This window comes from Hippoglossus hippoglossus, chromosome 21, assembly GCF_009819705.1.
Source record: "Hippoglossus hippoglossus isolate fHipHip1 chromosome 21, fHipHip1.pri, whole genome shotgun sequence".
In the NCBI taxonomy this organism is placed as follows: domain Eukaryota; kingdom Metazoa; phylum Chordata; class Actinopteri; order Pleuronectiformes; family Pleuronectidae; genus Hippoglossus; species Hippoglossus hippoglossus.
The window spans coordinates 18,189,593-18,209,440 of record NC_047171.1 but is presented as its reverse complement, the minus strand read 5'-3'; the positions used below and the strand labels follow the sequence as shown (position 1 = coordinate 18,209,440).

The 19,848-nt window shown below is 39.9% G+C and overlaps 1 protein-coding gene across 2 annotated transcripts in view; it reads left to right on the top strand.

Annotated features, from left to right (window-relative positions):
• Nucleotides 1–19,848, top strand: part of st6gal2a (ST6 beta-galactosamide alpha-2,6-sialyltranferase 2a) — a 61,129-nt gene that overhangs the window by 36,180 nt on the left and 5,101 nt on the right. For both annotated transcript variants that reach the window (XM_034573716.1, XM_034573715.1), the window contains exons 4-6: nt 8,391–8,488; nt 8,743–8,844; nt 14,106–14,280. In XM_034573716.1, the coding sequence (XP_034429607.1) occupies nt 8,391–8,488; nt 8,743–8,844; nt 14,106–14,280 (375 nt within the window). The remainder of the gene's footprint in view (nt 1–8,390; nt 8,489–8,742; nt 8,845–14,105; nt 14,281–19,848) is intronic.

Here is a 19,848-nt window from a genome sequence, read left to right as displayed (position 1 = left end):
TGAATCAGCCAGGCTCAGTGTGGAGAGCGAGCTTACGGAGGTCAGTTGACTTCACAGGGATGTAGAATGGCAGGTTGATAAGAAATTAAGGATGCAGCGAGTGGCTGAGTGTTGGCTGATGATAGTAAAAATGCAAAGCTAATGTCATCCAACACTGTGGAGGGCGGAGGGTTTAACTCCTTCAGCGCTGGGTGCAGGGTTGCTGACGTTAACATGCGGCTGCTGTTTCCTCAGATTAGACGTGTTCCTCAGGCCATCTATGGATTTCACATCAGAAATATTGCAGAGTGTATTTTCTGAAGGGGATAAAAATTCAACTCAAAAAAGAGCCAGCTGGTCTATGGGGGTGGTAGATTACAGCAAGCGTTACATTTACAAAGCTCCCTATAGACAGTGATAAGGCCACCAACAGACGGAATGTTAGGACCACTGAAAGGAAAAATAAATGAAAGAATTAACCGTAAATTTGGGAGAATATAGTCGTTATATAATGAGAATAAAGTCGTTGTAGAATGAAAATAAATTCATATTATAAGTGTCATAAATTTACAAGACAAAAGTCGTAAATGTACGAGAATATAGATGCATGTTATTTTAGAGGAGGAATATCAGAAAGTCAGCCCGCTGCCTGCGTTAAAATGAGTAATATTTTTCTTGTTAAATTATGACGTTATTCCAATTATATTATGACCTTCTTTAAATCGCAATTTTATTCTTGTAATATTATGACTTTTTCTTGTTAAATTATGATTTAAATTCTCATTTTATTATGACGTATTTCTTAAAATCACAGATATTTTGTTTACCCCCATACTCCGTTGTAGGGATATGAATTTAGTTAAAAATTCAGATAAAAACTATAAATAATAAACAGGTTTTTATTGTTCTGAATGGTCTCAGCAGTGATTGCACACAATTAAACCCAGAGGGAAATATTTGGGTCCCTCAGTCCCTACAAGCTGAACTTTGTCACACAGGCCTCAAGTGAGATTTTCAATCCATTTATCTTTACAAAACCTTCATCTATAAGACTGGCTGTTGGTTTGTTTATATATCAAAAGCTGTAAAGCAGGAAGGAGAGAACTTTGTAAATCTTGTCAATATGGATCAGCTAGTTCATTTTGGTCCAGCTTTAAAAATGTAGTCTTGGTCTATAAAGCTTCGAGCACAGTGGATTTTAAAGTTGAACAAATTTCTCTCTGCACCTGAAGTGATTTGTATTCCACTGCGTTTGCTTTTCTTTTTTTTGTGGCGTTTGCTGATTAACTTGTCACGCAGAGTGTAAGCTGGGTTGAGTGTGTGCCTAGTGGGCTATATGTCTTTGCGTTCAGATGTGTGCGTGTGCTTGGTTTAGAGACTTTGGCAGCTCTCTGGTTAGCAGGGAGAGTGTGAACTCGGTGACAGATGGCTCACTAGAAGAAAGCAGAAACCCCTCTGGTAGGCGATCAGGCGTCTTCACATCTCGTATAGCTGCCTTGGTTTTGCTTATGAATTCTGCTGCTCTGAACATACATTAGAACTAATTAGGCCGGTTTTATTCCTTTTTAAAATGTCTAAATAGCGACATTTTGTATTTCCCTAGAAAGAGAGGCCTGTCACAGAAAATCTGATGAACCATCACTTGATTCTTTGTCACAGTCAGTCCTGGGAGATTGTGTTTAAGTAAAAGTACTCCTTAAGTAGAAATAAGATAACTTTAACTGTACTCTATTAGAAGTAGTATAGTGGTAAAATGAGTAACCTTTACTGTGCTACATTTAAGAAGGGGAAGGTTAATAAATGATACCTGATGAAACGACTGAATTAAAGCAGAACCTGGCTAATATGTATTTGTATTTCAATGCATCTTCACTGTTAATGGACTCTAGGGTAGATCAGGGGTTATTAAAAACAGCAGAAAGCTGGTGCACATTTCACTGACGATGGAAGTGAACTTAGATTTTTCCAGCTGAAGGAATCATCCTCTGTATTTGAGTATTTATTTATATTAAGTATTTAGTTTTTAGCCATACCCAGCATGCACCTGTTGGTCACGTAACACGGTGGCTGTGTTTGATTTGGGACTAGCCTGCAGCATTGTTTCTCTTCCTTTGTCACCATTTAAACTTTAAATGTAGTGAATTAATACACTTGAGTTAGAAATGATTAGGAGTAAAACTACTAAAAATACTCCAGAAAGTACTAGAGAAACCAAACTGTGTTATAGTACCGAGAGTAACTGTATAACGTCCACACCTGGTCACAGTGGAAAAAACATCTGGTGCCGTGTCAATGAAAACATCAGAAACCAACTGATCCGTTCACTCGCTGCAAGAAATGTTCTTCTTTTGTGAAGAAAAATGCAAATCTGACTGAATCTGAGCATTATACCCACCAGGAGACTGTGTTTGACTTACTCAGTTTAACATTTGGGTATTTGTAGTTATATTTTTAACACCTGAGTAACAAGGACATTTGACTCAGAATCACAGAGAGAAACCAGAGGGATGCACAGTAGGTGTAAACCAATGCAAGTCCTAACAGTCCCCTTATGAAACCACAGATTTTTGTTTGGATCTGCACCAAATTGCACACACTCATAAATATTAGTCTCCCAAACATGCCTGACTTTTTTCATCAAGCACCATGAATTATTTATGAGAAATCAATGAATACGTCGAAGAAGAAATGCACACAACATAACCTCCACCTAAGGAGGAAAGAGGTTTTAGTTTTGGAAACCAGACCTTGTGTTTAAACTGTGCTGGTGTATCATCATCCTCCATCTTTGTTTTTGGTTTCTGTCCATTTGTATGAATGTATTACTCATAAAAACAGGAAGTGAATGTCTGCGTCACATTTTCATACATTTTTGTTTTTCCAATTTCTGACACACATATTCTGTAAACCACAGACAAGAAAGAGGCTTCAGAGTCAATATGAGAACACTGAAATATTATTTAATGGCTATCCTCTCTGAGGGCCGTCACGTATGTCTGTAAGTCAAACAGAAGCAGGGTGTTGTTGGGTCAGTGTCCTCGTGCTGTTCGGTCCTTAACAAAGATTTTTCTTGAGGACACTTTAGAAACTTAGCAGCTTGATGAATGAGACAAATGTAACAAAGTGGATTTAATCATTATGGAGCCTCAGAGCGTCGGGGAAAGCTCGACTTTGTCACATTAATTCTCAGTCTCGGCTTAAACAGGAAATCAAAGTGCATTGATCTGTCTACACACCGCTGTCCTTCCCCTCACACTGCAACACAACCCAGACCCACGTGATGCAGCTGTGTAGAGGCCACGAATTCACCTCAATGTGCCAGTGAGAGATTCACACCCCCTCTTTTCCCTGCCAGTCGCAGGTTGGCTGACATTTAGATTACAGGGTTTCTCAGCAGCTGCAGCTCCGGGTTCACCGTGTGGAACCGAGCGTTTGGTTTGGTTTCTGGACGTGTGATGGCGCGTGGCTGCCATCATGTGGTGAGGAGACTGATCAGCAGCCTCAGCACAACAGGCGATGGAGAAAATATATGATTTGTGTTGAATGTCCTCCAAGAAATATTAGTGATGGTATTAATGCTGAAGAAAATATTTGATCTTTGGGCTGATTATTATTTCTGGGAGTGTGAAATCCTGGTTTGTGATGAGTAAGAACCCCTCAGTCTCTGTGAGTGAAGCCCCTGACTCTCGTCTTAGTTCGTGTTTTCTGTAAACATTATGCTCATTATGGCCCATGGTAGAACTGAATACAACCATTTTGTGTCTGTTGACTTCAGTGGAAATATTAAAAATTACACCGTGGATTTGACTCTGGGACTCAGAAAGTAATAAGTTCAATTTTACTGCACCAATTTTCTCTGGTTTTATAATGCAATTAATTAATTTGAACAAAACTATAATCACATAAATAGTCTTTCATTTATTTTCTCTAATTTTGTATTAGTTTGTCACTGTGGCATCCAATTTTTCCAACTTCAGTCAGAGAAAAAAACCTGAGGGTTTGAATTAGCTGCTTATGAATGACCTCATAATAATTACTCTGTAATCAACATTCCGTTATGAGTTTAATTTATTAGTTTTAATTGGTTTGATTTCTCAGTGATGATAATTTGTTTACAGAGCAGTTCTTTAACAAGGTTAAAGGGAACATTTACATGCTGTAGACCCAATTAGTACATGAAACAAAAAAACAATTAGAAAAAGTAGAAAAATAAGATACAATGGAAAAGATAAAAGCATAAAACCAGGACATGTGGAACATTTTTCAACCCAAGTTATATACAAAAACCCAAGTTGTATACACAAACCGTGTGCCTAATTCCATATGTAAAGCTAAAACCCTCAAAACTCTTCAGCATGTACAAGTTATATTTCCACCAAGGCTTCATCTGTGGATACTGGTGACTCTCCTGCACAGAACAGGTTAACGGGTCCGCGATGTTATTGGACCAAGGCCATTTAAAACCTTCAGTGTGAGTGCATCATGGGAATTTATAACCTAACATGAAGCCGGTGAAAGGAGGTCGGGTAAGAGATATGATACAGTAATAACTGGAGTCATGATTGATACCAGTGCTGTGAATTATATTATAGTCGAGGTCAAACCAAATTTATTAGCAGGTGACAAAAGGATTTTAATTTTAGAAAGATCCTTCTGACTTGGACGAAACATGAACGGACAACATTCATCACAACAGACATCGACTGCAGGTCGTTGTCCTCTGACACTTTGGAGACATAAAAAGTTCCCGAACTTTGAAGCAATGGTGGGACATGACGAAGTACATTCACTTAAATACTGTACTTAAGTACATTTTCATGTATCCGCAAGTATATGTACTTTCTACTGCACTTCACTACATTTTTACAAAGCCTTGCATTACATGTTCACGTTATGTTTTACATTTCTAAAAGTAGTTAATAATAAGCGGGGAATTTTTCCACCGATCCAATCCGAGTGGGAAGGTAACATAAGACCCCGCCTCCTTCAACGAGAGCACAGCACGTCTGCGACAATGGACTCTTCCAGCCATTAATAATTATGGCAACGCGATTTCAGAAGCATCATCTGCAGCGTTCTTTATTAATAAGACAGTGTTAGATTATTATTGTATAAAACCAAATATACAGTCGGCACAGTTGATGTAGTAAAAGGGAACCGGCTACACTCTGCAAGTACTTTTACTTTTAATGTAGCAAAGTGAATGTGGTAATTTTTTTAAGGTACTGTTACCTAACTACATTTTTTGTTTATTTGTTAGTACTTTTCCTTAAGTAAAATGTTGAAGCGCTTCCTCTACCTCTGCTTTGGAGTAAGTGAAACTAGCAGCATCTAATCAGTGACAGTTGTATTGAGTTGAAAGCAAAACTAGCAACTGCATCAACTGTATAAGAGATCAAACAATCAACAAAACCTTATTTGATTTTTCACGTCTTTAACGAGTCCCAGAGTGTTGTAAAAATTCTGCATCTCAGTCACGATAACTGTAAAATTCATTTATAATGTGTGTGTGTGTGTGTGTATATGTACTTTAACATCAGCAGAGCAGCAGCGGGCTCATGCAGGTTTAATCTGAGTGACCCTGATGGACGGACCCTTTGCATCACCTTAATACATCATCCTGTCAGAGTATGAATAATGCTTGTGTTAATGAGTTCCCTCACACGGGCCACTTGCAGCTGGAGAAAGCCGCTGTTTACTTGCAGCCATTAATATTAACAACTTCCAAATACGCTGACGTAAATGCAAAGTCAGCAGAATATCCGAACCGGTGCCCGTCATAAATACTAAAAGACGAGGGAGGTGAGCTCCTGACTGGAGATCAGCTCAATTCTTGATTGAATGTCGCCGATGTGAGCTTTGTGAATACTTTAATGTCAGAAACTGTGACGGTTTTATTAAGCTTCAGAAATGTGTTTTTCTGCAGTTTGATTTTAGTGGATTGTTCGGATAAACTTTATGAATAGCAAGTGGACTTGATTTATATAGAGATGTCTCAAAGCACGTTCACACATTCATACAGCGTTACTACACACAGCTCTTCTACTCACATTAACCATTCATACACTGTCAGCATAGCCAGAGGCAATTCACGGTTCAATGTCTTGCCAAAGGATACTACAAAATGCCGACCAGAGATCGAACCACCGACCTTCTTGTCAGTGGATGACCCTCTCTACCTCCTGAGCCACAGCCAGCCCAATAATTCAATAAATCACAATGTGAAATTGCCACTAGATGCAAGAAGACTAATAGTTTTCTGTAAAAACTACTTTTATATGCAATGTTTATTTCCTCATTTTTCAGCGTTCAACGTTCTTCACTTTTTTGCAGGATTTAATTGGCGATAGAAACTAAAAGCTTTGAAATGATAAAATACCGAAATAAAACCTTTTTACCGTTTTATTTGAAACCCAATTGTCTGACAATTACTGCACTTCAGACCAGTTTCAAAGCTTTGAGTCAGGTAATTTTATTCTGTTATGATGAGGTTATATCTCACTTTTGACTATTTATACTCAGGTTGTATTTTTAACATTTCTCTTTGCGTTGAAGCACTTGGCAGGTTCAAACCTGGAGGGCTCATCTGAGACAGAATAAAAGTGTTTGCCAGCCCACTACCTGAAAAATGGAATCTAAAGTGAAGCATCACTTTATTTTTAAGGGTTAAAAGGCAGACGAGTCTTAAAATGACTGACAAATATTCATAGAAATATTTAGGCATGAACACGTCTGGAAGGCTGGATGTTGTTGCCTGATGTGTTTGTCTCAAAGCATCATCAGTTAAATTCTGTAATTATGTGAAACAATTGTAGGCTAATAATTAGCAATTGTAGTTATGTGTGTAAAACAGACTCATCTCCAGACCATCCATACTAATCAGTGCAAACATCAATAAAACATTATTAAAAAATATATGCAAACTAGAAATTAATAGATTGTGAAAATAGTTAAATGAAAAAATAATGATCATAAATAAATGCAAAGAAGAAATAAAACAGAATACCTAAAACATATAAAAGAGTTTATAAAAAGAAAACACAAATGAAAACATCAAATGAATAATGCATGCTGCATGTTCATAAACAAGCTTTGCTTTTGAGGAAATTTGAAAATTAGTGTGGTCGTCGGGTAGCAGACATGTTTACTGCATCACCCTGGAACCAGGGAGGGCAAACTCAATGACAAGCTCATGAGCACATGTTTCCTGAGTGTTGTCAGTCCACAGTGTCGTAGTGAATGTCAAATGATCCTGTAACAGTCGACTGATGTCAGTGATGAAGGAGAATTAGATCAGAAGCTGGAGCATCATCTATTCTGGTGTCAGATCAATGAGGAACGGGGGGGGGGGGGGGGGGGTCGATGGAGCTGAAGGATTGACCAACAGACTAGCAGAAATTACAAGCTCCTAATTATTACTACAACCATCCGTCAAGCTGACGAGTTCGAACTGTGAAGAACCTTATAAGAACAACACAAACAACACGTGGACGTAAAATACAGAGTTACTTTGTAAATTCTTTTACAAATATTTAATTTCGGCATTGAAACGCCTCCATCCTGTGCATTTGGAGCCACAGTCTGTGCAGTGGCTGGAGCTGCACGAGTCAGTCTCAGCTGTCACTTTGACTTTTTTGTGTGGTCCATGTCCCGTCCACTAATTTGGAGGAGGTGGGCTTTATGACCTTTATTGCAGCCAACCACCAGGAGACTATCGAGAAGCTATGGTTTTATATTTGGGGAGCTGACAGGTCGTCCATCTTTGTATATACGATCTACGGTCCGGATAGTGAAGCCAATACGGAAGTGACTTGTGTTCTCTTTAATGACCAGTAAAGGTCGACTCCATTGTTTTCAAAATGAAGTCAGTTTCTAAGAAGACGATGAGAAAATGACTCTTACTTGATTTGTTCGGTCACTGAACATTTTCATACAGAGGTTATGGTCTCAATCTCTAGTTTGAATTCTTCTTCGATACAACGTGAAGTGAATTTTGTAAATCATTGTACCAGATGATAAAGTATGCTTTGGGGCGTGGAGACCGTGTGTGTGTGTGTGTGTGTGTGTGTGTGTGTGTGTGTGTGTGTGTGTGTGTGTGTGTGTGTGTGTGTGTGTGTGTGTGTGTGTGTGTGTGTGTGTGTGTGTGTGTGTGTGTGTGTGTGTGTGTGTGTGTGTGTGTGTGTGTGTGTGTGTGTGTGCAAACCGTGGGCAGATTTGAGAGTGAGCCTCAGTGCACCTTTGTGAATACGACGTTACCTAACATATAGAGTGACAAATGTATTTTAAATATCTTATCGGACAATACCCGTCAGTTGTATTCATATTTCCTGTATGCTGTTATAATAGCATGTCTAACTCTAGGTCAGTTCATTACCTGCTTCAAGCGCTGTGGTCTGTGTTTTGACTTTCAGACACTCATGATGCAGTGTTACGGTTCAATGCTGCACCTACAGACGGATACGAGAGAGACGTGGGGAACAAAACCACCATCCGCATCATCAACTCGCAGGTGAGTGGGAGTCTAGCCTTGTGTGATGCATATTAAGGAGTCATTAATGAATGCAGGGCCATTGAAACACTGTTTGAATATGGATCTGATGGTAAATAATGAAAATAGAAGTGATTTGCAAATGGAAACCTCTTGTTACTAGTCCTTATGCTAAGCTGTGCTAATTGGCTTCCGTGACTCCTCCCAGATTGTTGAGATTCTGGCTGTGACGCTGGTTTCAATTGAAATTTTTCACGTCATATATCCCGTTACAGATTCTGGCCAATCCGAAGCATCGATTCAACACAAGCTCCATCTACAAGAATGTGACGCTGGTGGCCTGGGACCCTGCACCTTACACTGTCAACTTACACAAGGTAGGTTGCTGTGAAACCAAGGTCATGGTGAGAGGATGGGAAAGGTTCTAATAATGTTCATTTAATGTGTGGAGCGTTTCCTTTAGTTTGCCGCTCCACCACAGGAGCACAGTGGTCATTCCAACACAAACATACTATCAATACTTACCACCACTATAGTTGACCCTGCTCCTCCAGCTGCCCCCTCTTTGTCATTCTCACTGTCTGCTCTTATCCATCTCTTCCTCCACCTGACTTCCACCTGCCCTCCTAATGGTTCTGACACATGACTGCACGTGTCTCCACCATAGACTGTATATAAAAAGCTTCTTTTTTTTCTCTCGCTGCATCCTCTTCAATTTTTTCTCTCCTTACAATTGTTATTCAGGGAATGATTTGCTGCTACAATCAATGATCCCCACGATCACGTTAATAAATTAAAAACTGCATGTTGCAATTAAAATTGATTTGCATGGTGCAGGTGGCCTGCTCTCTTAATGATTTGAATCATCTGGAAAATGTATTGGAATATTAAAACCGACAAAACTCTGTCTGTTCTTAATAACCTCCATTTTCTGAATAGTCCCTTCAAATCAGCAGGACTGCAACTTTGAGTTTCCCGGAGATGCGGAGGCCTTTAGCTTGTTATCTCATTTTCTAAAGATTTCCAGCATCATCGCACAATACAGCTTTGTCAGAAGCAGGTGAAGCCCTTATATGCCACATTTTGTAAAGCCAACTAAAGAAAAGAGTATAAAAAAATCGGCTAATTGGTTCATTGTGAAACTGTGGTGGGTCGCAACAGTGGAGGTAATTAATGGGAGGGAACCTAAAGCTGAACAAAGCCTCCATGACAAAGCACAGGATTGGAGTATGTTGTTGCCGGGTGAAGGGTTAGTTTTATATTCTTTTTGGGGGTCAGTCTGTCTTGAGGACTTAATGCTCTCATGTAATCTTATTTAGTAGACGTGTTTGTATATGAAGGGATACCTAATACTTAATAAGAAACAAGATGAGAATAAAAACAAATGAAACCTATTGCAGTCAAAATGGAGAACAATCAAAATATATTATAAATATAGGGTTAACCTTTAACCACACGCTAATCTAGTTCCAAATAAATATAATGTGTGTATTTAGTATAATTTTGTAAACTAACTACCATACTAAAATACAATAACATTATTGTATATACTGTAATTGGTACTTCATTTGATGGTATCTATGGAAACCTAAACATTGTTGTGTGCATCTGTGCATCTCCTCCATCTCTACTGTTGCAATAGAGGTGATATAATACAATTAACAACAGTGTTAATGTATAAGAAAGATAAATTACAGGATGGGATTGGAACTGTTATAACTGACCTTCATTTTTATCAATACACAACACACTAATTACATCACTTAGGGTTTGATTCATTGCGCAGGATCATATATGTTTATACAACATGTCGGCGGGTAAGCAGCAGGATTAAGGCTAATTTATGCTGCGTTTACAAAAAGAGATTACGTCAGTTTTAAACGATGTAACCGTCGCTGCCCACATACCTCGAATTTGTTCTTTACATTAAGACGTGTGTTAAGTTGTGGTTGTTAAGCAATACATCCACTAGAGGGCAGCGCAGAGTGGAGTTTGACAACAAAGAACATGGCGACGTGGGGGAGGTTGTGATAATATACCTCTTAACAAAGTAGCATCATATAGATGTCTGCAGTTTCTTACCACCATTGTTGAAATTTCTACCTCATGTGATTTGGTCATCTCTTGAGCTATTCGCTACACTGCCCCCTACAATTTCTGGTGGCACTGCTCCGTTACGTCCTTATCTGTAACCTTTCAGAAGGTGTTCACAAATACGTACAAACTGAACACATGGACAGAATGCTCAGTCCGTTTCCATATGACTATCTAACGTTGAGCATAAATTAGCTTTTATAGAATACAATCAAGTCATCTTTGCTCAACCAGTAAACGCAACAAAGTACAAACAAATTCTTCCCAAAAAGAAATTGGGCAATTTAGAGATTTTTAGCAGATGATTAGCTGTAAATGTCCCTGTAGCCATGGAAGCAATAGCATCTGTTCTGCTGTACAAATATATGCCAGCAGGCAGGTATGTTACATTTTGATTGGTGATGTCGATGCTTTGTGGGGAAAAAAGACAGGAATTCCAGCTGAAAAAGAGACGCAGACTGTGGCCTTTGTCTCTTAGCAGACTTTTTTACATGCACAAAGAGGCCATATGGCAAAATGAAAGGGAAACACAGAAAACGGGCAACCAGAAGGCCCTTCGTAGAACAGAGGTGTTGAGTGTTGTCAGGCATAGACAGAGATTTTCTGTGTGCAACATTGTCGTTAAGAGCATCCATACATTTTTGTGAGACAGTTTTGTTACTGTTGACAACTCAAAGCTGCTTCTTTTTATCAAACCAAACTGAGACATTAAACACAAAGATGTTCCGGCAGGATAATAAAAGAATTTCTCTTGAATCCGTTGGGAAAAAGCCGACCTTATCAGATCGGATCAGTTTGGTGATTATTTTATTAAGTCTGTTGGGAAGAGGCTTTGACAACACCTTTTTCATCATAGTGAGACGAGCCTGTATCTGTTACAATCTGTTGGGGTTTACTGCTCTTTTAAGATTACACTGATAACTCTGTGTATAACTCATCAGGGAGGAGGGGGACCCGGCTTCAAACGCTTCTGTATTCACATCCGAAAGCACTGAGGGCAGCGACATAGCCTAACCAACAAGCCTTCTACGTCAGGGCTTTACCAAATTACTGGTTTCTTTGGGGTGATGTGCTGAAAAGTTTGGGAACCTCTGATTTAGGAGTTCAGGCCGCTAAGACCTTGTCCACACTAACGCAGATATTATTGCAAAACAAAATGTTTCCTTTGCGTTTCTCGTCTGCGTGCAAACTGCGTGTTAACTCACAACATTTTAAAAAGACTGATTTCTGTGTACATGTTAAACGGAGTGTTGCTTTCCCATTGTTGCTTTGTGTAATGAGCCTGCGCCAGAAAACAACAACAACAACTGGCAGCTATGTATTAGTTTCCCTATACGGTTGGTTAGCACTGCTATGCTATATCACAATTTTGTACATAAATTTGGCATCACTGCACCGACATTCACAGGCGTCTTCCTCACCCAATATTAATTGTGTCGCAGCGTTCTTTTTCGGTATTTGACGGATTGTTGATGCTGACAACAGTCTTATCTTTTGGGCCAGTTATGCCGGAATCCCCTGTCAGATCTTCCAGTCAGGTATGACATACTTCTGTTTCCAGCTGCAAAATTGGATTTTGTCCCTTGGGGCCTCTCTTTTTCTTGCCATCATGCAAATAGGACAGTTGTTGGTTGATCACAGCCTCTTGTCGCTTGTTTCATTCCAAAGCATCTATTATGAATACGAATGTGCTTTTACAAATATATATATATCCTCTCTGTTGTTATGTGGTATGTGTTTTATCATTTTTTCTTCGTAGATTGCTATGTCGCAATCTACTGGCCCGGCATGGTTGTTTGAACTTTTGTAGCTGTTTGTGTTCTCGTCTATATGCACATAGTTTGTAAAATAAAGGTAGTTTGAATGGGGCACATAATATCCGCAGTGATGTAGACTAGGCCCAAGAAAGGATCTGATGTCATCTCTGTTCGCCTGCAGCTCAGACGCTTACAAGCCAGAATAATGATGTCTGAACTTTGCGTTGATGTTTGTAGAACAAGGTCAACAGGCTCCCTGCAGACAGAGTTTACAAATGTTTTGTTATTTGTATATTATTGGCTATTTTGGTACATTACATGAACTGTGTTTTAGGGCCATTATGTTCTGTGCACACCAGTGACTGTACGTCATACATCATTTATTTATCTTTATCATATAAGAGTTACGACAAAAAACATGTGTTAATAAAACATCAGGCTACGACTTAACTGTGAAACAGGAATACGAATGAAATGTCGAGCAGAGCCACAGCGACTGTCCAACCACTCAGCACGAAGAAATATTGTTCTCTTTGAAGAGGAGTTATGAAACTGCCTCTCCTGGATTTGTTCATACCGGAGCATCATTGTGCGTCTCTTTTATTTGTTTTAAATCCTTGATTTTTCTGAAAAGGATCAGTTGCTGACAAATAAAACACAATGTGGATATGTTAAGTAAAAATATGACTCGTATAAGAGTCACTCGAATCCAGCTTTGTTTTAGACAAAGCAAACTTTCTCCTTCAGGTCTGATAAAAGATCTGAAGTTCATCAGAAAGATGAATAAAAGATGAATAGATAAACATAGGACTTTTTGTTGTGTTCACTGAGCTTCTCGCAGTGCATTTTCACATCACCTTTTCACCCCACAATCAATTTGATTGCCTGGTTGACATAGCACCTATATAAGAATATATATGTTGTGTACCATCCAACCATTTAGCACTTTCTCTAACATACATCAATCATACACCACCGGTTCAGCTGTGGGGGGGCAATTTGGGGTTACTACCAAGGACACTTGGACATTAGAAATGGGGGAGACAGGAATCGAACCGACGGATTAGTGGAGGACTCCGTTTGAGTTACAGCTGCCTCGGTATCTAATTTTTGCTGTTACCCACATTTTTTCAAGGTACTTGGTTGTTTTGTTCTCAGCACCTCGGCAGGTTGCCTCAGTTCCTCTGTGGACTCGGGATGTCTCAGTGTCTGCATATAAACAGACTTTGTTACCATACATCGGTTGAAAAAAACCTATCCCCTTATGAAACCAAAACTAAAGTTTGTAAATCCAGATTTTAATTTGGAATCTTTATTTGTATTGGAACCTAATTTCACAGACTCATAGATATCAGTGCCATAAATATGCTTTGTTTCTCATCTAGATACATTCATTATTCCCTTGGGAATTGGCGAAAATGTCAAAATCCGACTTTCATCATGTTACGAATTTCCTGGATCCGCTACTTTATTGCGATGCACACTCAAAGTTCTTTCTTGGCCCAAACTTCCAAGTGTCACGGAAATCTGTTAAGTAGTTTTTGCATAATCCTGCTGATTAACAAACAAACCAACAGGCAGGGGCAAAAAGAAGAGCCTGTTAGGTTTGCACAGTTCTGTACACCATTCTGCACAGTGATGCTCAAACCTTCAAATCAAGTCTCAGTGAGTAAAATACTTCTTTGAGTTAAAGGGGACCAACTTCTTCCACTGACTCCAGGGCTGTGTTTTCAATTTCACCTTACCACTTTAATTTTAATTCTAATTTCCTGTCTCCTCCTTGTCAGTGGTACACCAGTCCAGACTACAACCTGTTTGGTCCGTACGTGGAGCACCGCAAGCTCCATCCTGGCCAGGCGTTCTACATCCTTCACCCCGGCTACGTGTGGCAACTCTGGGATGTGATTCAGGGCAACACTCAGGAGAACATCCAGCCCAATCCTCCCTCATCTGGCTTCATAGGTCAGTACATGCATAAATATACAGTCTGTATGCATGCTGTGTGCAACTGTTCTGTTCTCCAGCCTCTGGAGTCTTATCATTTCCTTGCCTGCTCCAGGAACCGATATATATGCGCGCGCACACACACACACACACACACACACACACACACACACACACACACGTACACATATGCTAAGACATGATGCCATTTTAATCTTCAGTATGCACAGGGACATTATCGGCATTCAGCATGGCTTTGCAATGCACTCCAAAGCAGACCGTCCATGCAGGGGGTGGAAATAGCACCAGTCTTAGAAACTCTCCAGCATATCAATATCGACTTTCATTTTCAGACATTTCAATATCTTTTACCCCTGACACAGCCACATAGCAGAAAGCATCCAATTTTGGCAGCAGTCTTACCTCCATCAAGTGGACAGTTATTATCATAATTGATCCACATATTTTCAGACCCGATGCTCATTCGGACATAGTTTTTATTTGGGGGCTGGCAGGAGAAGCTCTGACTCGGACATCTGTGTCTCATATACAGTTCCTCTGGAGAATGTCAGGAGATTATCTGGAGTCCAGTGCATGACTGAAAGCAGCTTAAAAGCAATGATGGACAGAATTTTCGAATTTTGAACATACTTATCAGTGTATTTTGTACAAAACAAACAACCTACTATACCTAAAATAGATGGTCTCAAGTGTAATTGTTTGCTTTCTAGGTGTTTTGTTTTAAAGTTGCAGTATAATTAGCCACAAACTGCTTCTTTTAAGGATCAGCAATTCAGCAAAGACTAACTAATTCTACAGCAGGTATTTCAGATTTATAGCAGAACAAAACCTTTGCATTAGACTAGATTTATTATGTTTTTGACTAATGGTCCCCGAGGTTCAGATAATTTGTGCTAGACCTGCATGATATAAGAAAAACCTGTGTGCAATAACATTGTTCAGTATTGAGATGACGATCTGACTTGCAATAAATGAGCAGATAGTGAAGTGAGCATATACAGGACTGTCTCAGAAAATTAGAATATTGTGATAAAGTTCTTTATTTTCTGTAATGCAATTTAAAAAAACAAAAATGTCATGCATTCTGGATTCATTACAAATCAACTGAAATATTGCAAGCCTTTTATTCTTTTAATATTGCTGATTATGGCTTACAGCTTAAGAAAACTCAAATATCCTATCTCTAAATATTAGAATATCATGAAAAAGTATACTAGTAGGGTATTCAACTAATCACTTGAATCGTCTAATTAACTCGAAACACCTGCAAGGGTTTCCTGAGCCTTGAAAAACACTCTTGAACCAACTGAACCAACGCTTGGTTCAGTAAACTAAATCACAAGTATGGGGAAGACTGCTGATCTGACTGCTGTCCAGAGGACCATCATTGACACCCTCCATCAGGAGGGTAAGACACAAAAAGAAATTTCTCAAAGAGCAAGCTGTTCACAGAGTGCAGTTTCAAAGCACATCCACAAAAAGTCTGTTGGAAGGGGGAAATGTGGCAGGAAACGCTGCACAACCAAGAGAGATGACCGCAGCCTTAACAGCATTGTGAAGAAGGGTCGCTTCCAGAATTTGGGGGAGCTTCAAAGACAGTGGACTGAAGCTGGAGTCCAGGTATCAAAAGCCACTGTTCACAGACGTGTCCGGGAAATGGGCTACAATAGCCGTATTCCCATGGTCAAGCCACTTCTGAACTCAAGACAACGGAAGAAGCGTCTGACTTGGGCTATGGAAAAGAAGCACTGGACAGTTGCAGAGTGGTCCAAAGTCCTCTTTTCAGACGAAAGCAAGTGTTGTATTTCATTTGGAAGTCAAGGCGCCAGAGTCTGGAGAAAGGCTGGAGAGGAGCAAAATCCAAGTTGCTTGAAATCCAGTGTGAAGTTCCCACAGTCAGTGATGGTTTGGGGAGCCATGTCAGCTGCTGGTGTTGGTCCACTGTGTTTCATCAAGTCCAGAGTAAATGCAGCTGTGTACCAAGAGATTTTAGAGCACTACATGCTTCCGTCTGCTGAAAAGCTCTATGGAGATGAGGATTTCATTTTCCAGCATGATCTGGCACCTGCCCACAGTGCCAAAACCACCAGTAACTGGTGTACTGACCATGGCATTACTGTCCTCGATTGGCCTGCCAATTCCCCTGACCTGAACCCCATAGAGAATTCGTGGGGTATTATGAAGAAGAAGCTGAAAGACACCAGACCCAACAATGCAAATGAGCTAAAGGCCGCTATTGAAGCATCCTGGGCATCCATAAACCCTAAGCAATGCCACAGGCTGATTGCCTCCATGCCACGCCGCATTGATGCAGTAATCCGTGCAAAAGGATTCCCAACCAAGTACTGAGTGCATTAATGGACATTTTCAAATGTTTGATTTTGTTTTGCTGTTATAAATCTTTTTTTTTACTTGGTCTGAGGAAATATTCTAATTTTTTGAGATAGGATTTTTGAGTTTTCTTAAGCTGTAAGCCATAATCAGCAATATTAAAAGAATAAAAGGCTTGCAATATTTCAGTTGATTTGTAATGAATCCAGAATGCATGACATTTTTGTTTTTTTAATTACATTACAGAAAATAAAGAACTTTATCACAATATTCTAATTTTCTGAGACAGTCCTGTACATTTCATATGTGCTCCTCAGCCATCACAGTCTCCACCACATTGACACCTATTCATCAGATGGAAGCTGACAGCGAGTGGGTTTATCTGATTGGTCAAACGATGTGACTGCATGGCCCATGCATCCATCTGATATACCTCAAATATGCAGGTTTTCCCCTCAGGCTCTGGAGAGCTTATGTTGAGTGGCAACGCAGTGTAGAGGGTCAGGGTGTATCTTATTTTAATAATACAGTGAGCCATATCAAGTTCTTTATTGATGATCTTACTGGTTCTTACTCATATTATATATATATTTTTTTCAAGGAATAAAGTCCGAACAGAAATAAAAAAATTAAATAAGCAGCAAAGTCTCTGCAGCACATGAACTCATTAAAATCTCTCTCTGAAAACAAAAAAATGTCCAATTAAATCATATTCCTGACATGAAAACTGTGAAAACACAAACATCAGTCTCTATCGGCCATCTTTTTCATCCTCCTCCTTCCTCTGCTGCCGATGAGCATTAATGGGGCAGCTGATGTCTTGGCCTGTAGCAATTAGTTTGCAAAAAGGCAACACATTTGAAGATGTGTAACAAATGAGAGTTGCAGCCTACATGCAGACGTCTTTCATTTTAGTCTTTCATCACCAGTGCAGTGCCCGTTGGTTTTTGTCCATGTGAAAAGTCCAACGTTGCGGCTGATTCTCTGTAACTGATCGTTGTAACTGATCCTGGATGACGACTCTCTGCTACACAGGCATAAACATGTCATTGAGTAGATGTCATGAATGAAAAGCAAATTGAAATCCTATTGAGTGGTAAGGCTTCACCGCCTACACACTCATTAATAATGTTCCCCGCTGGAGCCTCTTGTGTATAATCTTGTTATGTTACCTACGTGTTAAGCTAAATGTACTGTAAATTAGAACACTTTCTGATTAACTCTGATTACACAATGTATCTGTAAATTAATTTTGACCCTGCTGTATGAGGGGGTCAAGCTATAATTAGACAGAACACCCCCCCCCCCCCCCAGCTTCTCTTTTTTTTCGAAATTGTAAATACTCTCAAAAATAATTAGTTTCTTTGTAATGCGACGTATTGTTGTGTCACAAAGGCTCGCACAAAAGCCCTGTGATGTCTTCCAAACACCCGTTCCTGTAATCATTCATGTGGAAAATGCCTTGGTTCAAAGCAGCGTTGTGCATCCAGCCTCCTTTAAAAAATGGATTCTGACCTCTTGTAAATGTTGCATGTTTCATCTGGCTTATTTAACAGAGTTGAATGTGTTATTGAACCCTTAGTGCATTTTTAAAATTAATTTTAAGTTACTGAAAAAAAATAAGTACAATCAATATATCTATGTCTTGATTTGGATACATTTATTTTGTGCAACCACTTGACATAATACAATTTAGTAAAACCAAATAAACGATTTTTACAGTGTATGAACAAGAGCCAAGACCCTGTTTTCCACAGGAAATGAATGGGGAAGCACAGGTCGTCAATTACTGCTTCTGTTAGGGTGACATGGCAACAAGGCCGTCAATAATCTGAATATCTTTAATTTATTATCGAGGGCAATATGGCTCCATCTGATTGGCCAAATATATTCACATGCAGAGCGTTAATGCATGGCACCATTTATCGGAGTTCAAGCTGACTTTTGCGATGCGTATATCGCGCAATGAACTATGACAAACTGCTCCATCGTGTCTGATACTCTCCTCCTCTTCACCTCTCCAGCTCTACACTTTCATCTGTCTGTTGCTCTCCTCATCTCCTCTGCTCTCTCCAATCCTGGTCATAAAACAAGAGTAATGAGAGTCTGCCGTTAAAAATCTAACAAAATCTCTAATTAAAATATGACGTGATGATCATTAACATTTTATTTATACCTCGACCTGAACAAATTATATCAAATTCTACAGATGTAAACCTTAATATTCATCACTGCTGGAGATTCTGTCTGGTCTGACAGTTGGCTTCTGTGCTCTGATGACATCCATCTTCCATAACATCATCTAACCTCCCCCCCTCTCCTGCTGTGCTCTTATTTCTCTTCCAAGTTCTCCCCATTTCTCTCCCGCTCTCTATATTGTGTCCAATAACGTGGCTGGTCTGACTCCTCCATTGCACACCGCTGTACCTTGGAATCCGTCTTACTGATGGATACTTGTATAGTAACATGTCCTCTGGAGGACCTCAGGAGAATAGGGTCCGGACTTTCTCCTGAGGTGTTCTTCCACGCATGCACAACGCAGCGGGAGATTCTCCGCTCAAACGCATTCAAAGCAACAAATCCTCCAGAGGATTCAGGTGGGGGGCGGTGCAGGATGTAACATTTTCATTCCACTGCGGAGATCACACAGACTCTCTCGATCACTTCGTCATTGTCCTCTGCATATAGATTGTGCTGCTTATTAATCCGGAGAAAATCCGTTTTCTGTTTTTCATTTTTGCGTCTTTCACATGTTACAAACATCCTCAAACTCCTCCTCGACTCTGCCTCACAGCCTTCATCCTTTTTTGTCCTGAATGGGCCTCTTGTATCCCTCATACTGCCTCAGTGAATTGGCTCGATAGCTGCCACCAATTGCCAACAAAGACAAGTAACCATGTGCTTTCTCACTCTCTTTACTTCTCTTCTGCTCTCACCCACAATGCCATTGCACTGCGAAGTGGATCTTCTGCTTGAATGAAGCCAAGTTTCTGTTCGCTGCTCCTGTCCTTGGGCGGGGCGACACATGCCAGAAACACTGGCATGCAGCTCTCGTTTAGTGGCGTGTCATTTGAAAAGGTCCATCTCTACAGACATCTCTATGACCTGTCATTATTGGGGGAGCATAGAGATTCTCAGATGGTTCCTGGAGAGAGTTGCAGAGACTATAGGAAAAGACAAGACATGGAAAAACTGCAGGAAACTATGGAAAAACATCTGTGACCACCTTGTCAA